This window comes from Aptenodytes patagonicus, chromosome 2, assembly GCF_965638725.1.
Source record: "Aptenodytes patagonicus chromosome 2, bAptPat1.pri.cur, whole genome shotgun sequence".
Classification (NCBI taxonomy): domain Eukaryota; kingdom Metazoa; phylum Chordata; class Aves; order Sphenisciformes; family Spheniscidae; genus Aptenodytes; species Aptenodytes patagonicus.
This window is the reverse complement of record NC_134950.1, coordinates 48,487,051-48,506,490: the sequence shown is the minus strand read 5'-3', so window position 1 is coordinate 48,506,490 and position 19,440 is coordinate 48,487,051. Positions and strand designations below refer to the sequence as shown.

Below are 19,440 nucleotides of genomic sequence, written 5' to 3'. Positions count from 1 at the left end.
ATTATCCACATTAGGCATTTATTATCAACAAACAATAAATTCTTATCAATATTATTATCAATAAATATTATCAACAAATAAATTAGGAAAAATGTACATCAGCACTTTAAAACAATTAAATCTTACAAACATTTTTTGACAGCTTCTAACATCTCCATATTCTAGAACAAACACTGATGTCTGTGAGAAATCTGACAAGAATCTATGCAAATATCAGATATGTGCCTTCTACCTTTCCCGTGAAAAATCCCACACGAAATCAACTTACAAAGTTAGAATTACATTCCGTATATGCTTAAGAGACATTTATTAAAGGCCAACAGCATTATCCTCCCTGGATTCCGTCTGCATTGAGTGCCTGTATGTAGCAGTATAGGCACACAATTCACAGTCTTTGTGTACAAAATTTAAAACAGACTTTGGTACTTCCAAAAGATTGCTGTTTTCTAGAAGGGTATGCACCTGTGTAGTGGAAAGGTTCTAAAAGAATCTTCGTTTGTTTGCATTTACCTTTTCATAAGCCAGTAACACATCCTTCACAGCTTCACCCTCTAGATTAAGCTTTTCTTCCAGCAGAGGGCTGTGTTTCTTCATGAAGTCTATGTCCTTCTGAATCTTTCCGTTAACTGTTTCTGTCTTAAGTATTTGGTTTTGTACCTGTCGCAGCTGATGGCTTTTACAATCAAAATGCCATTGTAGCTCCAAGGTATCTTGAACACACATTTCATATTCTGTTAAAAAGATAATTAGCATAACAAAATATGAGTATCAGAGTGACATCATGAATACTTAGTGAGATTAGGAAATATGTTGTCATAACACTAAGAGTTGCAAAATTTTGCTGTAAACTACTTTGAAGAACAAAAGAGGACATTGATTACAAAAGACATCACCAAATACTGCATTAGCAGTGGAACTGTTTTTAAACTCATCTTAATAATCCTAGTACGTAATTCAAGCAAATCTTCAAAGTGAGGGGTGGTTTTGTTTTTATGAAGGAAATTAAAACATTTAGCCTTAAGGCATATCTAGAAGAGGCTATTATAACACATATAACAGCTCCACTGAGCTTCCTAGTCTCCAGCAACAGACGTATGTGGATGCAGAGGAAGAACAGAGCAAGTACAAATCCCACATCCTCTTAATATGCCAACTATTTTCAGTTCAGGGACACTTCCTGAACTAAATGTGGCTTCAAGAAAGCTAAACTAAAGATACAAACTCAAATCCAACAAACAAAACATATTCATGTTGACACACAGAAGTATGTCAGTCTTAGTTCAGTTTGCTGCATTTACTTTTCTGACTTGGGCATAAATTTCCTACAGGTCTTTACAAGAAAATATGTGACTAGACCACTGATTGCTGAATGACAACATATATTTTATTTTGCTCAGGAAAAAAAAGCTTATTAGAGATGGTGTCCTGCAGCAGCTGATGTTCTATATGGAAAAACTATTGGTATGAAACTAGGGAAAGTAAGATTATCAGATAAGAAAAAAAGAAAATGTCTCAAGAGCAGTAAACTTTGCCATAAATTTGAGAGAGAAACACATTTTACTGAGAAAAAGAGGCTCTCTAGCTCTGAGAAGTAGCTGTAGAATATTCAATGCAATCCCTTAACAGTCAATAAATTTTGCTGTGTTAAGAAGACATAAATCACAAATTTACAAAATTATTATTTCATTGCTACTAAAAGTTAAAGAGACATTGTATGAGTAAGTGGCTTTTCTACATCATACAGAGTGATACCTAACACTAAGATGAATAAAATGTGTTTTACATTGGATTTTCGTTGTATTTCAGAGAAGGTAATTACTGAAGATAGGTTATGTCACTGCAGTTACCAGGACATAGATGCAGCAGGAACTAGCAATAACGGAAATCAAGGGAAGTCTGAAGAAATAACAGGATTCAGTGTCTACTCTGAATAGGTCATGCAAACTCTTAATTAAGAATCTCCTGGGTTTGTAACACTTAGATTAGGGATAATTATAACATCCCTGAGGGTCTTTTCCCTTTATCCTCAATTCCATTTTAGCATAATTTTTGTCTTATAGATAATACTATGAAAAGTTGTAATCCTGAAAATTACAAATTTACTCCAAGGACACAATGTCATACTGACATAGCCCACTGATAGATCAAGGGAGAAGAGTTGGTTAATTTTCACAGCCAAACTTCATGCTGGTTTATTTTGCCTTTTTTTTTAAACACTGTATCATTGCATATATTAACAGCATCGAAAATGTGTTAATTTTATTCCACTACTCCAAACTTTTGATGTTAATAGAGAATGCTAAACAGTAAAGTAAAAGTAGCAGGAACGTATAGCAACACACAAAAATGATTTACTGCTGCATCACTGTAGGTAAGTACATCAAAAAGTAAAAAGTAACATCTCTGCAGCTCAAATCCTGAACTACTGTGCTGAAGAATGAAGATTGTATTATCAACCTTTTCTTCTTGCAGCTCTTTGCTTCTGTAAAATTGACCTTTCCATTGCCACAGGATTTTCTCCTGAAAGTGGTTTCTAACCTATAACTGAATTTTAATTCTGATTCTTTATTCGATCTCCTCCTCTGTTTTCAGGGCATCATAAATTGTCCTTCAGAGGCAATTGCTTTTAAGCAGAGCAATCTCTGCAAACTGGTAACAACCTTAACACAGGTTTCTAGCTTCCAAGTCAAGAGTTAGCCATTGGCTAAAATAAGAAAAAAAACCCTGAACAAAAACAAACAACATACATTGTTCTCATATATTGTTAGGGATGTGCACTATTTGACATTTTGCCTTCTGGGGGGGGCGGGGGAGGAGGAAAGAGAGAGGAAAAAAGGCATTTGGGACTAAATGACTCCTGGCTTGCCTCCATTATACACTGATTTTCACTCAGTGTTTACCCATCGGTAAACGCTGTTATGGAAGACTCTTGCACTGTCACCACACTCTGGATTGTGAGTAAAATTGAATGTAAAATCACCAACTGTGATTTTACATTCAGGAACCCACTGTTACAAATTATGCAACTTTTCTATAAGTCTCGGTTCAGATGGTACCTGCTTGTGATCGTGAGTCAGAAGACAAACAGCAAACAGCTGCTAAGTAGCTGCTTTTTTTTTTTCTTTTTTCTTTAATTCTATTGTGTAGATGCCAGCTTACCACAAAAGGTAACAGTAAACGTCCTTAGAATCTGGGATTTCAAGGAGACCTATCAATGGTTACATCAAACAATTCCTACTAAATATGTAATTACTTTATTCAGGTTTACCACATTTTAATTTTTCTCAAAACAAATTTATTTTTTTTGTTTGTGGTTTAATCTATGGTTTAACTCAAATGCATTATTTTATAATTCTGTTTCAGCTTCTCACTCCTTGTCCCAAACTGAGTATTTATTATCATCTTAAGAGTGTCTTGTCTACTCTTACGCTATTTCTCAAACGATGCTGAACATTCCACAGTACTTTCCATATTTTTTTTCTGGATATATATTCAAACATACCAAATTCAGAAGAGTAAATATTGTACTCCTATTACAGCAAACACAACTATAGTCATATCATAATTCTTATTCTTGGTAATGAACTGACTGAAAAATAACTAATAATCTTAGTTTCAATACTAACTTTCAATACCTTTTTGAAAGGCTGCGGGGAGCTGCTGAAGCCTCCAAAGTGACATACAATCAATTTTCATGCCAAACTTTTTCCTTCGCTGTTTCTCCAACTCCAAAGCTTTTTCTGCCTCTTCACAACCAGCCTCCAGCTGCTTAATTAGCTCAGTAACTTCCAATAGCAAAGCTTATGTTTCCTGCTTCAAGGTTAATGTCTTTATAATATTATATACATATTATAAATATATTATATATATTATATAATCATACGCTCTTTATTCGAACTTCATTCTCAACACAAAGTTGGCCTGTTCACATGTATCACAGTAAGCACAATTGGTTACATTGCTGTCTTTAAAAATACATTATAATTATTTCTTATGAAGGCTTAAACATACACTCTTTATTCCAACTTCTTTCTCAATATAAAGCTAGCCCCTTCACATCTATCAAGGCAAGCACAAGTGGTTACAAACAGAACTTTCACGTTCAATAGCATTTTCCTCCAGCTTATTTCCAATGCAGAGTGCAACAAAAATGTATTAATAAAGATGGTACAAAATTTTTATCTTTGCCTCGTTGCTTGGGTAAGTAATCCTCCAAATAATAGTACAAGTTCCTGATCATCTCAATTTTTTGAAGAATAATTATTTCATTTTATTTTCCTAAGTAAGTATCAATGACTTCATTAAAGTCTTTGGCGTTCTAAGAATATTCAGTGTAACATCCCAACAGCACTGTTTTACTCGTGATACACATGAATCATCAACATTTCATTCTGTGAAATTTGGCTATCAAAAATGCCTCAGTTATTTGTTTCGATAAAAGATTCTTTGAGGTCACCATCCATTGTCCTGATCTATAAAAAATGGGAATTATATATGCTGCAGAGTCCAAGACATTTCCATTTTGATTCCACAGTCAATAATTCCCTAAATTATTTTGATTAAAAATACAAGCATTGAAAAGAAGGACAACTACTTAAAATCTGGAGTGAAATTTTGGCTTCACTGCCATCAACAGAAATTTTATCACACAATTTACTGCAGACAGGATTGCCTCAGGCTAGTAGTACTTAAAAGGTTGCACATTGACTTAAAAAAAATTGCACACAATCTCTTTAATATTTAAAACTTAATTCAAAAATATCCAAGTAAAGATGCAAACTGTAAAAACCAGAACTCTACGCTGGGAGTACGTTATGAATACCCTGTAACAGCAATGCAGTTATTTGTTTTACAGAAACTAAATGAAAAAAACCCCTAGAATTTCCAACAACCAACATAACTAGTTCAGCTGGTTCAAATCCTAGATGGAATAAAAACCAGTATGAATCTAAATACAGAAACGTAAATTATCTTCTTGCAAACAGGATGATTTAATAGTACCTCATATAACATTTAAAATGTATGTGTCTTTCAGCTTGACAGATGATACACCCAGATTTCAAAGGATACTCACATCATTTACATAAGACATAGAGCAGGCAACAAGCAACTATTATTACAAATGCAAAGCATATATTAAATGAGGATAAGTAACTTTTACCACTCAGACTGAGTATTATGAAATATTTTTACCTTCACAAGATACATCAGCTTCTTTAAAACCCAACTTAGTGGATAATGATAACCAGATATCTTCAATAGATTCAGCACTGACCTGTTTTGTTATCCTGTAGATAAAAACCACTGACACTAAAAAATTTTAGACTGAATTTATATTAGCATTGTTAAGTAAATATTACATTCACTAAGTCAAAATTTCCTTTCTTGAATCTTACACATTTAAATGGGGCTAGTTAAATGGAATAATTGTTAAAAAACACTGCAAGTCATACAGAATTATTAGTTGTACAATTCCCATATAACAAATACAAGAAACAGATTTCTTTACATCTTGTACTTGCACATATCTTCAATTTTTGTCCTCATACCCAAGGATGTGCCAAAGAGAAACTGTTGTAGAAAAGCTGTTACTCTTTCCAAGTTCTGAATATAGAGGAGCAATATATGCTATACTTTCCAGACTCTTCTAAGTGGCAGAAGCATTTAGTGCTGTATCTGTGCAGACACAGATACATTGCCGCTGCAGGTCAGATGTAGTTTCAGTTTCATCAGTTTAAGGGAAGTCATCACTTGAGGGTCAACAATGAAGAAAAAAGATTTTTTAGAGATACAAAGGAAAAACGATCAAGGCACAAGGCTTAATGAGTTTCCAACAGAAAAGCTTTTGAAACCTGGGAGACTCAAAAGCAGAGATGAGGAGGGCTTTGTTAAAATGAGATTAGGACAAATTTAACCTGCAAGTGAGTGGGTGAAAGATGTAACACAAGTAGTCAAAGAAGAACACAAGCAAATCATAGCCCGCATGTGAACTTCAGAGGCTCATTAGCCTACTGGAGTTGAGAACAAGGGGAGAAAGGATAACCACCATCCGCTTATGCCCACATGTGCTGCTTAAAGAGCACATACAGGTTCTTCATATGCAACTAAGATGAAACGAAATCTGCAGTCACAGTGTTACATTGCACATACATGCATAATGTGAACGTATATATTTGAAAGAACCCCACAAAAAAGTTCTTCTTCCATGAAGGAATAACAGACAAAAAGCCTATGCCAAAAACAGACCAAAAGAAATACTATTGAAGCATTCCCAGATCAACAGAAAATACATCTAAATCACAGGGAATAGAACAAAAAATTCTGTGCAGTAATGGAAGATAGTAAGACATTGGACAGGAAAACTGGGACCTGGTGATGGAAGAGATATCAAATTAGATACAGAAGCAGGAGTTTGATAAACAGGAGTTGGATAAGTAGGCAAACACAAAACAACTCAATAGGAGTATCTGACATGAAGTAAAAATACACAGAGAAATACAGGGTTTGTTGAGCAAAACAGCCAGGACAAGAAGCTCAGTGCACAAGATACATTCTCCTATTCAAAATCCTCTTTTACCTTTGTGACTAGAACTACATCATAAAGTAGCCTGCATCATGAATAATACAATTTAAAGTCACACGTTCAGACTTATTTTGCGTACTTTCTGAGTACTTGGCTTTGAAATACACTTGTATTGTATGGTATTGTATCCTAGGTTAGGACAAGTCTGAGTTCTTTAGTGTATTTCAAAATACATGCAGCCAATATGTAAAATTTAGAAAAAAACCTGCATGAGTTTTATGTTTTAAAATTACATTTTAAACTTATATTTTAAGATTACATTTTAAGTTTATAACCTTTAACAACTCTGTATATATTCTAGATATCTCCAGTGCAAACATATCTAGAAAAAACAATTCCTCAACTTGTTATTTTTAATTTAGGAATTATGTTCAAGCATCCTCTCTTGCTCTCTAACTTTAAAGATACATAGTTGCAAACACTATAGTGTGATTCAAGCAATTTTGTCACTCAAACACACAAAAGTTTTTTGAACTAAACATAAGTAGCTGGCAAACTATACTGAAAACACAAAAATCATGCATTTAATAAGAATCTTAACAGTATGCAGTATAGGAAAACCAGGAAAGAAAAAAATGAAAATCTTGTTTTTTTCCCCATCTTATTACAGCATGTGATGAAGAAATAGCCGTTTCATCCCAACTTTTTTCCTACTCCCTTTTTTAATTACTTGTCCTCTCCCTGTGTCTAGCCAAGCTGAAATGAGAATAAATTTGACCCTATACGCAAATTCAGAAAATTGTACACAGTAGAGAACTTCACAAAGATCAGAGTAAGTATGCAGAAACATTCAGAATGCTTATACAACATGTTCCAATCCAAAACTTAAAGCAACAAGAGCTTAAAATAAGGATCCTTACTCATATTTAGGTACCTGAGATAATTGTTACAATTGGCACAATTTCAGAAGTATCAATAACTGAACAACTGTTACCAACAGAAATTCATCACTTAGGTGGGTCCTGAGACCTGTGATCATCCTGAATCTTTTAAAATTAAACACTGATTAGGAAAGATATGAGAAATTCTCCATAAACACTTTTGGTTTTCTGAAGTAACTAGATCCTGCAGACACTGAGAATGCTTATTCTAGGTGCATTCTACGTTACAGAAGAACTTGGTAAACTCTACAGTTCACAGAGCAAACTTTATAGCCAGACTAACATCTCATCAAATAATTACCTGACATTAAAACAAACGCATTCTTTTGTATGATTTTGTATGTATGATTCTTACCATGGTATTTTCTCCTCCTTAAACACATAACCATACTGCAAAAGCAAACATAAACTTCCTCCTGGAAGCTATGCTAAGGCACGTGAAGGACAGCCAGCACGGCTTCACCAAGGGCAAGTCCTGCCTGACTAATCTAGTGGCCTTCTATGACGGAGTGACTACATCAGTGGACACAGGAAGGGCTACAGATGTCGTCTATCTGGACCTCTGTAAGGCCTTTGATACGGTCCCCCACAACATCCTTCTCTCTAAACTGGAGAGGTATGGATTTGATGGGTGGACTGTTCAGTGGATGAGGAATTGGTTGGATGGTCACATCCAGATGGTAGTGGTCAATGACTCAATGTCCAGATGGAGACTGGTGACGAGTGGCGTACCGCAGGGGTCCATATTGGGACCGGTACTGTAATATCTTCATCAATGACACAGACAGTGGGATCGAGTGCACCCTCAGCAAGGTTGCAGATGACACCAAGCTCAGTGGTGTGGTTGACATGCCACAGGGATGGGATGCCATCCAGAGGGACCTGGACAAGCTCGAGAAGTGGGCCTGTGTGAACCTCATGAGGTTTAACAAGGCCAAGCACAAGGTCCTGCACCTGGGTCGGGGCAACCCCCAGTATCAATACAGGCTGGGGGATGAAGGGATTGAGAGCAGCCCTGACGAGAAGGACTTGGGGGTACTGGTGGATGAAAAGCTGGACATGAGCCAGCAATGTGCGCTCGCAGCCCAGAAGGCCAATCGTACCCTGGGCTGCATCAAAAGAAGCGTGGCCAGCAGGTTGAGGGGGGTGATTCTGCCCGTCTACTCTGCTCTGGTGAGACCCCACCTGGAGTACTGTGTCCAGCTCTGGAGCCCTCAGCATAAGAAAGGCACGGACCTGTTGGAGCGGGTCCAGAGGAGGGCCACAAAAATGATCAGAGAGCTGGAACACCTCTCCTATGAAGAAAGGCTGAGAGAGTTGGGGTTGTTCAGCCTAGAGAAGAGAAGGCTTCGGGGAGACCTTATTGCAGCCTATCAGTACTTAAAGGGGGCTTATAAAAAAGATGGGGACAGACTTTTTAGCAGGGCCTGTTGCGACAGGACAAGGGGGAATGGCTTTAAACTAAATGAGGGTAGATTTAGACTAGATATAAGGAAGACATTTTTTACGCTGAGTGTGGTGAAACACTGGCACAGGTTGCCCAGAGAGGTGGTGGATGCCCCATCCCTGGAAACATTCAAGGTCAGGCTGGATGGGGCTCTGAGAAACCTGATCTAGTTGACGATGTCCCTGCCCACGGCAGGAGGGTTGGACTAGATGACCTTTAGAGGTCCCTTCCAACACAAAGTATTCTATGATTCTATGATTCTATACATCTCAGCTGTTATTCACTTCTTCTGTTTCCTAACAAAAAGCATAATGGGCCACTGAATTTAGTATCATAAGAGGATCTAATTACTGTATGTACAGATGAATGCTTTTTAACATTTTAAAATAATTACAAAGTTTTTGAATTCCTAAAAACTGTGCATCTCCAAATGGCTGGTAATAAAACACAGCTTTTGTGCATACATGTTATGTATTACTCAATTTTGTAGAATGTTTTTTAAAAATCCCTTAGTATTGTTAATTCTATTTTCACTCTTAACCTCTGTACTTTGTTTTTAGTCTCAAAACTACAGCAGAGATTCTGTCTGAACTTCACATGCTTTTTGGCTATGTCTACAACAGTAAATTAAACACTGCCAGGGAAGTTTTCTGGGCCCAGCAACTTGATCACCTACACCATTAAACTGTTACTAAATCTTACTGGTACAACCTACGGTAAGGGACATTACCACATTCACAAACCATTCCCAAACTGTTTCCAAGCACAGTTCAGGAACTGGAAAGAGTCAGGGACCATTCCTCAAAAGCAGTGCGCATAATGTCTATCCTGGTTTGGAGGGTAAGAATTTAGCAGTATGGATATAAGGTTTTCCATGTCAACTGGACGCATTGCTGGTAATATTTAACTTACCAGCAGAGGTGTAAATAAATTCATACATAGACAAGTAAAATCCAAACTGCCTATATTTGTAGTATAGCCATTTCAGTATATATGCCTAATTTTTATTTTTAAGAGCATTAATGAAATACTCATACTATAGCAACCCCACCTTTTCTCCTCTTAACTCATAGTTATAATGACGTCACCATCTAGAGGCCTCAGACTATTTTAAATCTCTGCATATTAAGTAACACAAACTTACAAGAGATGTGGAAAATATGCACAAGACTTACACAACCAATTTAAGCTAACATTAAAATGAATAAATATCTGGACATGTCAATGCTTATCCATCTAATTCATGTATACTGATGACAAAATTATGACATTAAAATAATTTCAGTATTCTCACATTATTTTAAATAAAGATGAATGAGGCAATATAAAATTTCCTATCAAATTAATGTCTATACTGTAAACCAAGATATAACAGTTGTTCATACACCTTGGATTCTTCTAATATCTATGCTGCAGTTGCAGAAATCTTCCTGCAGAGTATTTAACAGCGTTTGTGGAATACTAATCTAAGATAGTTTTCCTGATGTGCTGCTATGACGACATTATTGTTGGTATTGGAGATAAATTATTTAAATATAACTTGTCTGTGCAAGCAGTGATCAGACCTTACTGCAGTGTAGACATATGCAAAATTTATTAACATTTGGAAAACACTTCTCCAGCAAAAGTGAATTATTTAAATGATACTAATCATGTTCTCAAAGAAGTTAATAGGAAGATTTTACTATATATTGCATTCTTTCTTCATCTACCTACCCGTTTTTTTAGCTTCCCTTTATACTTGTTTCTGTTCAGACAAAATCTATGTAGGCTAGGAAAACATCATGTACTGCTAGAGAAAGAACCATAACATTTTCAAATTCATGTCTCTCAATATGATAGTAAAGAAATTTTTTAATCAAGGAATTGTTAAGTACTCTTCAGGAAAAAACACTGCTTACTATAAATGACAGAAAATGGCACATAGCTCAATTTGACTATCTACTCAAGAGTAGTAACAAAAACTCTTTTGCAGACAATGATATCATTGAAGCAACTAGACTCTGTGCATCTGAATCGTCATATATGAATTTACTAATCTTTATGATGTATTGATATTGCATTATGGTATTGTGGTATATTGATTTTAATAAGATAGTTTGATTTGCCAAAACTGTTAAGTAGATGAAAGACACATCATGACCAGTAAATGAACCTGCTGGGCACTATTTTGAAGAGTACATATAACATGAAGTTAAATTTTTATAAAAATCAACACAGTAATCCTATTTAAAAATATTCTTGTTCCTATAAAGATAAAAAGCACTTGGCCATTTTCAACCATAAATGTACCTGTTGAAAGCATTTCTCCATCTTTAATTCTAACTCTTGAATGTGACAAATAGCTTTGTTAATACAGGGTAATGGAGTATTCACAAAAGCACAGCTACGTTGCCTTGTAGTGATCCACTTGTTCTTATCTGGAGAAAGAAAGAGAATACAGAAGGCTGCTGAACTTGTGTGGGCATGTGTGAGATTTTCTCATACCTGATTTTCTTCCTTTAATTTGGAACTTGGTAAGCTTTGGTCTTGAAATTGACTAAGATAATGTAACAGCTACATCTATTACTATGCATACTTTGTGCACAAAATGTTATTCCTTTTTGAATGCAATCTCAAATACAAGGAGAGAGATTCAAAAATGTTTGAAGAATATGAAGGAATAATTTTAAAGAGATGAGATGATAAAGGGGGCTAGGGTTAAAATACAATTTGCTATAACTAATTTTACATAACTAATCCCAAATGAATCGAGTTTGATGATTTTACGCTAGTCCTCAGCAAGGATTTTGTCCAAACGGTAAAATAATATCAGAACCCAAAAAGGCAAAGGTGGCAGCTACTATAGAAACACCCAGAGCAAAACAGAAAAGGTCACAAGGCCTTAGAGGCAAGCTTAGACTACTCTTATGTATACAATACTTAATTCCAGCACATGTTTGCCTCAACCTTATGAAAGAATGAAGTTCCAGAACAGTAGTTCCCATGCTGGGAATTTAAAGCTACATAACATAAATGAACTGTTTTACGAGAACATGCGGATTTCACAATTATGTTTTCTTTAAACTCTGTTAGCCTTATAACCACATAAATGAATGATATTGTGGCACACTACTGAATGTTAACTATTTATTTAATACACAGAATGGGAATCTGACTGCAGCGGTCACTAATGAAAGGTGTCAGGAACCAGAACAACACACTGAAACTTAGCAGTAGAGCTACTAAAAAGTCTAAGAAGCTGTCCTACAAACATGAAACATTAACCTAATTATGTTCAGAGGGATACAATGCTTTAATGTGCCTTGGAGATGAACCAAAAATAACAATAACAGTAATAAGGATTAAACTGTAAAATAGAAGCAGATAACCTTTATATACAGTCTGTGGATTTGTGGTTTTTTTTTTTTAAAAAGAATAATCTCTTAGTGTCTTAATTAAAGTGTCAGCCTAAAATATTAAAAGTCTGTAGGTTACATAAGGCTCTTTTAACTTTAGTTTATCATAAACAGCCTTACTGGAATGGAAAAGATGGTTTGCAAGATTTTGTTTGAAAAGACAGCCCACTGAAATGGATATCAAAACCTATTTAATAGGATCTTGCTCTGCCTGTTCCTAGAGACAGAAACCTTCACAGGATGCCTACACAGGACAATCCTAACAAAGCATATATAGACTTTGTATCTTTCTTGCACTCTGAAGCACAACACAGAAGTTCGATTTTGAAACCAACATCACTTTTATTTCCCCTAGTTGCTTCTACTGTTATTATTCTGACATTTTACTAAATTAACATTAATGTTGTTGTAAAAATTATGTTTACTTTCTTTACATCACTAATGCAACTAACAATACCACCATTTTAAAAAAAAAGAAATTTTTGAACAGCTTTCATAAAAAAAGATTACTCCCTTACTGCTTTGGTCTTCCTTGGTAAATGCAAACGTTTATACACGCAAGTCTTCTAATCCCTTTGTAAAAGCAAGCTAGAAATACAACTTGGTGAGAAAGTGGAATTATTTATTGTTTCCTTAAAATCTAAAAATTAAATTTAAATGACAAATGAAATACAGCCAATTTTGTTTTCAGATAGAAAACTGAACTATCATTAGAGGATGAAGTGACACCAGTAAGTCAATGACTGATACTCAAAGTCAACAAGTGCATCATTTGTATGAAGGTTTTTCAAGCACTGCGACATAAGAACCAAGAAAGAGGAATAGTGTTATATAATATTACAAATACAAAAGACAAAATAATTTCTTATACCTTAAATTTAAGCCCTTCATTAAACTATTTGAAAACTGTACAATAGAAGACGTATCTGACATACCTTGGGATGGCTTATTACTGCCCGTAGAAGAACAGGAAAATGACTGGGTTTCAAACATTATTGCTGGTAGTACTTTTCAGCCTTTTGATTAGAAAAATAATAATACATATACATATATACATAAACATATACACATCTTAAAACCTCTTATTTTCATCAGCAAGAAAACGTATTCCATCAGTGATATATCTACAGTATTTTTAAAGGTTAGCAAATCCATTTTCACTTTTCCTACTAAGGAAAAAACAGCAATTAAACAGTTGATGGCAGTACAAATCACACAGTGGATCCTATTTAAGTAATGAAATTACAGTTAAAAATCAAATGAAAAACAAGACTGCCAAATTTCAGCCTATGTGGCCTGGCTTTTTAAATTATACAGGTTATTTTGGAGCCTATCATGACAGTCGTAACCAACACTAACTAGAGAAATGTGAAAAACAAAAGGGATAACCTATGAGATGAATTTTAATTAAGAAACTGTCAATGGAAGGGAGGTCCATAAACCTGTAGTCTGAAACACTGTTGTCTCAATGGACAGAAGACATGTATGAAAGGAAAATAATCAACCTGTTTGCATATAAACTTGTAACTCAGATTTACTACAATAAACAAAACCAACATTATTTATTTATAATTTACATAATTCAGAAAAATAATACTGGCTGAAAACTTAAGTAGTTAAGCCTCAGGACATCAAGCTGAGGTAATTTACCAAGATATTTTATCACCCTTAAAATTCATACATTTGACAAATAACTGTATTGCCATGCAGAGATCCAGGTGGACACCTCCCCCTCCCCATGCCCCCACCCCCAACTTGTGCAATTGGCATATTAGAAGTCCACAATAAATTGTGGCTTCTAACTACTATCAACCTACAAAAACTGACTAGTAAAAAGACAAAAATCCCCAACACCTATATTACAGTCTTCATCAATATAAAATACTGGAAACAAAGATCACATAGATCATAGATTTTAGCATTCCATATTCTTGTAAGTAGTATTATTAAAAAGTAGAGATACGTTTATTCCAAATTCTCTGAAATGGGAAATAGTTGCCTGAGAGTCCAACTGGATGGACGGACAGCGAAAACAGAGCAAGACTAAAATAAGCTCTTCACATTCTCCATACCTCAGATTATTGATCCACCAAACTCGAACTCAAGTCTGTTCCAAAGAGATGTTAGAAGAATGTAAGTGTACCAAGCTTGCCAAACGAAATGCTGAATCCACAGCTGATCTTCTACATGAACTTCCATGCACTGCAATACAGACAGCATTATTGCTCTGTTACCGTAACAAACTAATTCACTTGGAAACTCTGAACAATATCAACAAAACCTTTCAAACTAAAGCTATGGAAAATATTTTTTTAAGTTAAATAAAGTTCATGATACATATAACAAAGTTTCAAGTCACCACATTTTCATCTGTGCAACTCTCCTCAGGAAATGTATGGAAAATGTATTATATGAGCCATTCTTGCATGTCATTTGCACATTAATACCTATTTTTTCCAAGTTTGGTAGCTTTTTCAATTTCCTGAAACAATTATTGCCAGTGGCAGGACTCACTGTTGTTCAAAGAAATATGCCGACTTGGCAAGCTGGAATTTTTAACTATATCTCTGACAGGATGTCAGCTTCTTGGACTCTGTAAAGCGATACTCTACTCTCCTACAGGCTCATCCTGACAGTCAGACCAGATGGACCATATTAGCTCCAACAAGGAGTATAAACGAATCTGAAACTCTTTGTAAGTCAAAGAAAATAAGTATTGACAGACAGAATAGTGCCAGAGAAAGGAGGAAAGAGGAGAAAAATACTACATATGAAAGGATGAAATCCAGAAAAAAAGCTTAAGAAGCAGTTTCAATTTGTTGTTGCTTATATAGCCAGTAATACATCGGGAACAACGTATGAAGAGGCTATTATCTGATACTCAAGCATGTGTTAAGATAAAGGTGAGAACATCACTTGCCTGATAAGGAATCATATACACAACACAAAGACGCATTCCACTCCACATAACAACCCACCAAAAAAAAAAAAAATTGGACAAATCCACAGTTGATGACAGAAGTATCATTTCAATCTGAGGCTTGGAAAAAAAATTAGTCAGCACGTAGTTCATTTAGTAACTGTTGAAAATCTTAGCCTCAATATACACAAATATTAGACTATTTATGTTCACAGCTGTAGCTATCAAAATACAAATAAAAAAATTTCTTATATATTGTCCTATCCAGAAAAAATAAGCCAAATCCAGTGAGTTAGCACTCACAATTCTGTAATATATACCTCTGACCTTCAGGAAGTGTTATTCTGCACAAACTGTTTTACAGAATTCAGACTAACTTTCTCACTCTGACAAAGATAACCACTATGTTAGACTTATTACTACAGTATACCTTTTAAAAGTCATTGTATGCTACACCATAAAGAAGGGGGGAAAAAAAGCACTGTGAATCTTTCATCAGGTACGTGTATATGTATATTTATAAAAATATATGTATATTGTATATATTATTAATTGTGACTAAAGCTAAAATAAACACACACAACATTTTAATTACTTTCTTGGTACTTTACTATAACAGAAGTAATTTGTCAGCTGCTAAAAATAAATTTCTAATACCAGCATCTCAAATAGAAGGATGAGGAACTAACGATATTTTTGTTAAAAGCAAAATCCTCCATAAAATTTTTTCAATGAAAGAGATCAGAACCCAGATGTTAGAATTTCTATCTACATAACATAAGCCAGTACTACTATTTCTCATCATAAATGCCACTCCCCAGGCAGAGTGTCGGGATATTCATAAATATGCTTCATAAAAGGCTTATTCTATAAGAACCTGTTTCTCATCAACTCCCATACTTACCTCTTCACCAAAACTCTATCACTATTAAGTAAACTAAGTGCAAATTGAGATTATCTACCTAATAAGCACAATAGATATGGCCAAATCACAGAAGAATTTTGTTTAAAATGTTCTCATTGATTCCTGCTTCACTGTGACTATGCCATTTGTCTTGGAATTTTTCCTCCTTCCCCAAAATGCAGTCAGCATAAATAAAAATTGTAAACTAATTCATAGTTAAAAGGAGCTAACATTCCATAAAAAATCTTCATTTTATTCTATCATTTCGTGACCTCCAAGTGTTAACTTTCTGCAAATACAGCATTTTACCATTTCATTTTAGGGTCCTAGAATTTCTTGCACAATTTCTGCCTGTCCTCAAGTGATGCAGTGAATCCTTTTAACCACTGAAATGCAGCCCAGGTTTACTTCAGAATATGCAGAAAGGGATTAACGTCCCTGAAATTATTCTCCCAAACTACAATTAGTGCAGATGTTTCAAAATAGTACACAGCGTTGTTTAAACAGCAGTTTGCAGCATTAAAATATGTTACAGTGATAATCAGGTCTCGCACTTGAAAACAAGGCTTCATGTGGAATTTTATAGGCTGGCTAATAAAACCACCAATTCTAATAAAAAGATTAGAATTATTATTAAAAGAACAAAAGACAGGAAAAATTCCTTAGGTTCTTTGTTGTATTTTATTCCTCTCACAGGAACAAGATCCCAAGAACCAGTCCATTATACCAGCCACTTTAAGCTTTAAGAAGGGAATTAAGATCAAATAATGTACTCTCACAAACTTCTAATGGTATTCAAAACCAAAAATATTATAGCTGAGATCTTACTACTATCATACAAATACCTGAAATAGTTCTGTATCAAAATCAATTTGATTTTTTTCCAGTATTCCACTATTCTTGTGGTTCGTTCCAGCTAGATAATCTGCAACTCAAATAAACTTAATCCCTATTCTTTTTCCACAGACTTCAGTGCAAATATGAACTCTAAACAACCAAACGAACAAACCCACAGACAATTAAATAGGATGAAAAACAAGGACACTGGAAATCTGTAATAGGTAAGGGAATTAAATCCAGGTATTCTGTGCCATAGTCATGAATGATACACTTTGTCTTTCTATATATATTCTTGAGTTCCACCTTTCTGACATGAATCAGGAAACAGGAATTATACCTCTACCAAGTAGTACTGAGAAAATAAATACCTGAAGATTAAGAGCTGCTCACATTCTGCGACATGGGTTCTCATAAAACATAACTATCTCTGACTAAAGGTGCTACCTAATCTACTATTTCAGTGTCCCTCCTCACGCATTCCAAGGCCAGAAACAAAACAATAGGAGAATTACTATTCTCTTCCTTATTCCTGGGAGGTCAAAGAGACCTGACAGTAGTAGGAACAATCTCCCTGCTCAAGCAAAAAACTAATTCAATTCAACTGTTAGAAATGAGCGCCCGAAATTCTATTACCACAAGAATCATCCAAATACGTTTTAAAGATGATCACTACCAATGTTCATGCTACTAAGCATGTTAGTTATTTGATCTGTCCCCTTACCCATAATTAAAATATCATGTACTATAGCACAATATTTTTGCAAAGATTATTAAATCTTAAACCTACCATCTTCCATTCTGTTGTGTATGTCTAAATGAAATACAGTGAATATTGGTTACCATAGTAACCACAGAACTGAAGAAATTTAGTTTTGGCATAATTGCTGCATATGTTCGTACAAATCACATCTCTTATTCTGAGCATTAGAAATGAAGACACTTTTGAACTCCATTTTTTAAAAATAGAGTAATGAAGAAACAAAAAATTAGATCAAGTACTTATAACGCAACATATTCTTGTTTAAATTCACTCATTCACTTTTCTTTTATAATTAGAGTATATTTTCTTGCATTCTATTAAACCATTTCATTAAATACTGTTTAAGTTATCTTTTTACTTATTGATAATTAAGCCAGTTATGCTTTTGTCAATTAAATTCAAAATACTATTTTAGAATAATAAATACATTATTAGTCAAATATCCAGAAATGGCTAAAGAAACTTCAGCAAAAATAAACACCCCCAACAGCCTGTGACAAACTTATTTTGTTTTTTCACTTGCAATGAGGTTCACATTGAATAAGGATAAATTTATTTGTTTCTTTAGTCTCAAGAAATAGTAGAAAAGGAAAAAGCACTCTAGGCATGCTGACACTCAGTCTTACAACAGCATAATTTTCTCAGCAGCATTAAAAAACACGCATTCAGCAGGAACAAATTAACTCAGTTCAACCAGCCTGTGAATTAGCTACAAACTCCTCTCCACTTCCTTATCACCTCCCAGAATGAATCTTAAACGTCTCAAAAAAAACCCAACCCCAAAACAAACCCACGACCCCACAGGTCAGATGAACAGTAGGACAGTTGGATTTCTATGTTTTTACTTCAACGTTAGAATTCTTTCATCCTTTCCCTTCTCTAGCTTTGTTTGCTCAATAATTTAGTTCTGATTCGGTTGTTTCAGACCTACCTTATACTTACCGAGTTCATTACCATCAGTACCTTTCATTTTAATATTCAGAAATACAAAAAACAGAATTTCAGAAAGAGTTTGGTAATACAGAACAGATAAACAGACAAATAAATCATAGTTAAAAACAACACAGAGAGATCATCTCTACTTGAAAGCTTTAAGTTCTGGAAACTTAAGTGTCTTTTCTTAAGCTGTCACATACATTGCACAAAAATCTATACTCAGCCAACACACTGCAACAAAGAAATGCAAAGTAAAAGTCCAAGAATTTGTTTAGCACACAGTATCATGCTTCTAGCTTGAAGTACCAACAATATAATTTCCAGTTTACCTTATCTCTTCAGACCTTCCTGGCATGAATGGGTCAAGGTCTTAATGAACTTGTGGAACTGACCCACCTAAATCTTGAAGGATATAACAGGTTCTCCGAAAAAAATGAAGATAAAACAGGAATAATGGATGAATGAAAGATCATATTATTATTTGAAATAATCGCTATTTATTAAGTGATTGTCTCACTGACGCTGCAAAAAACAGAGAAAAAACGCTAAAAACTTTTACAGGGAAAAAAACCACCCCAGCATTCCCATGACATTAGAATCAGTGAAGTCTGGTTTTCCATGGATTTTTGTGCAACATTCCCTCACAGAAGCCCAGCTCCCCTCAGTGTCACTGAGCCTGACCAACACAGCTTCCTTTGGTATTCCTTTCTGGGCATGTGCATAGGACTGGTTTGGAGCTTGGCTGGCTAACCAAGATGCAAGTCAATTAGT

At 34.9% G+C, this 19,440-nt stretch overlaps 1 protein-coding gene across 1 annotated transcript in view; it reads right to left on the bottom strand.

Moving 5' to 3' along the window:
- Positions 1 to 19,178, bottom strand: part of CCDC178 (coiled-coil domain containing 178) — a 197,725-nt gene extending 178,547 nt beyond the window's left edge. The window contains 9 exon segments of the mRNA XM_076328954.1: positions 511 to 731; positions 3,636 to 3,828; positions 3,958 to 3,965; positions 5,194 to 5,288; positions 7,820 to 7,854; positions 11,204 to 11,331; positions 13,245 to 13,325; positions 14,382 to 14,511; positions 18,999 to 19,178. Of these exon segments, the coding sequence (XP_076185069.1) occupies positions 511 to 731; positions 3,636 to 3,828; positions 3,958 to 3,965; positions 5,194 to 5,288; positions 7,820 to 7,854; positions 11,204 to 11,331; positions 13,245 to 13,302 (738 nt within the window). The 5' untranslated portion in view covers positions 13,303 to 13,325; positions 14,382 to 14,511; positions 18,999 to 19,178.
- Positions 19,179 to 19,440: the final 262 nt, after the last annotated feature.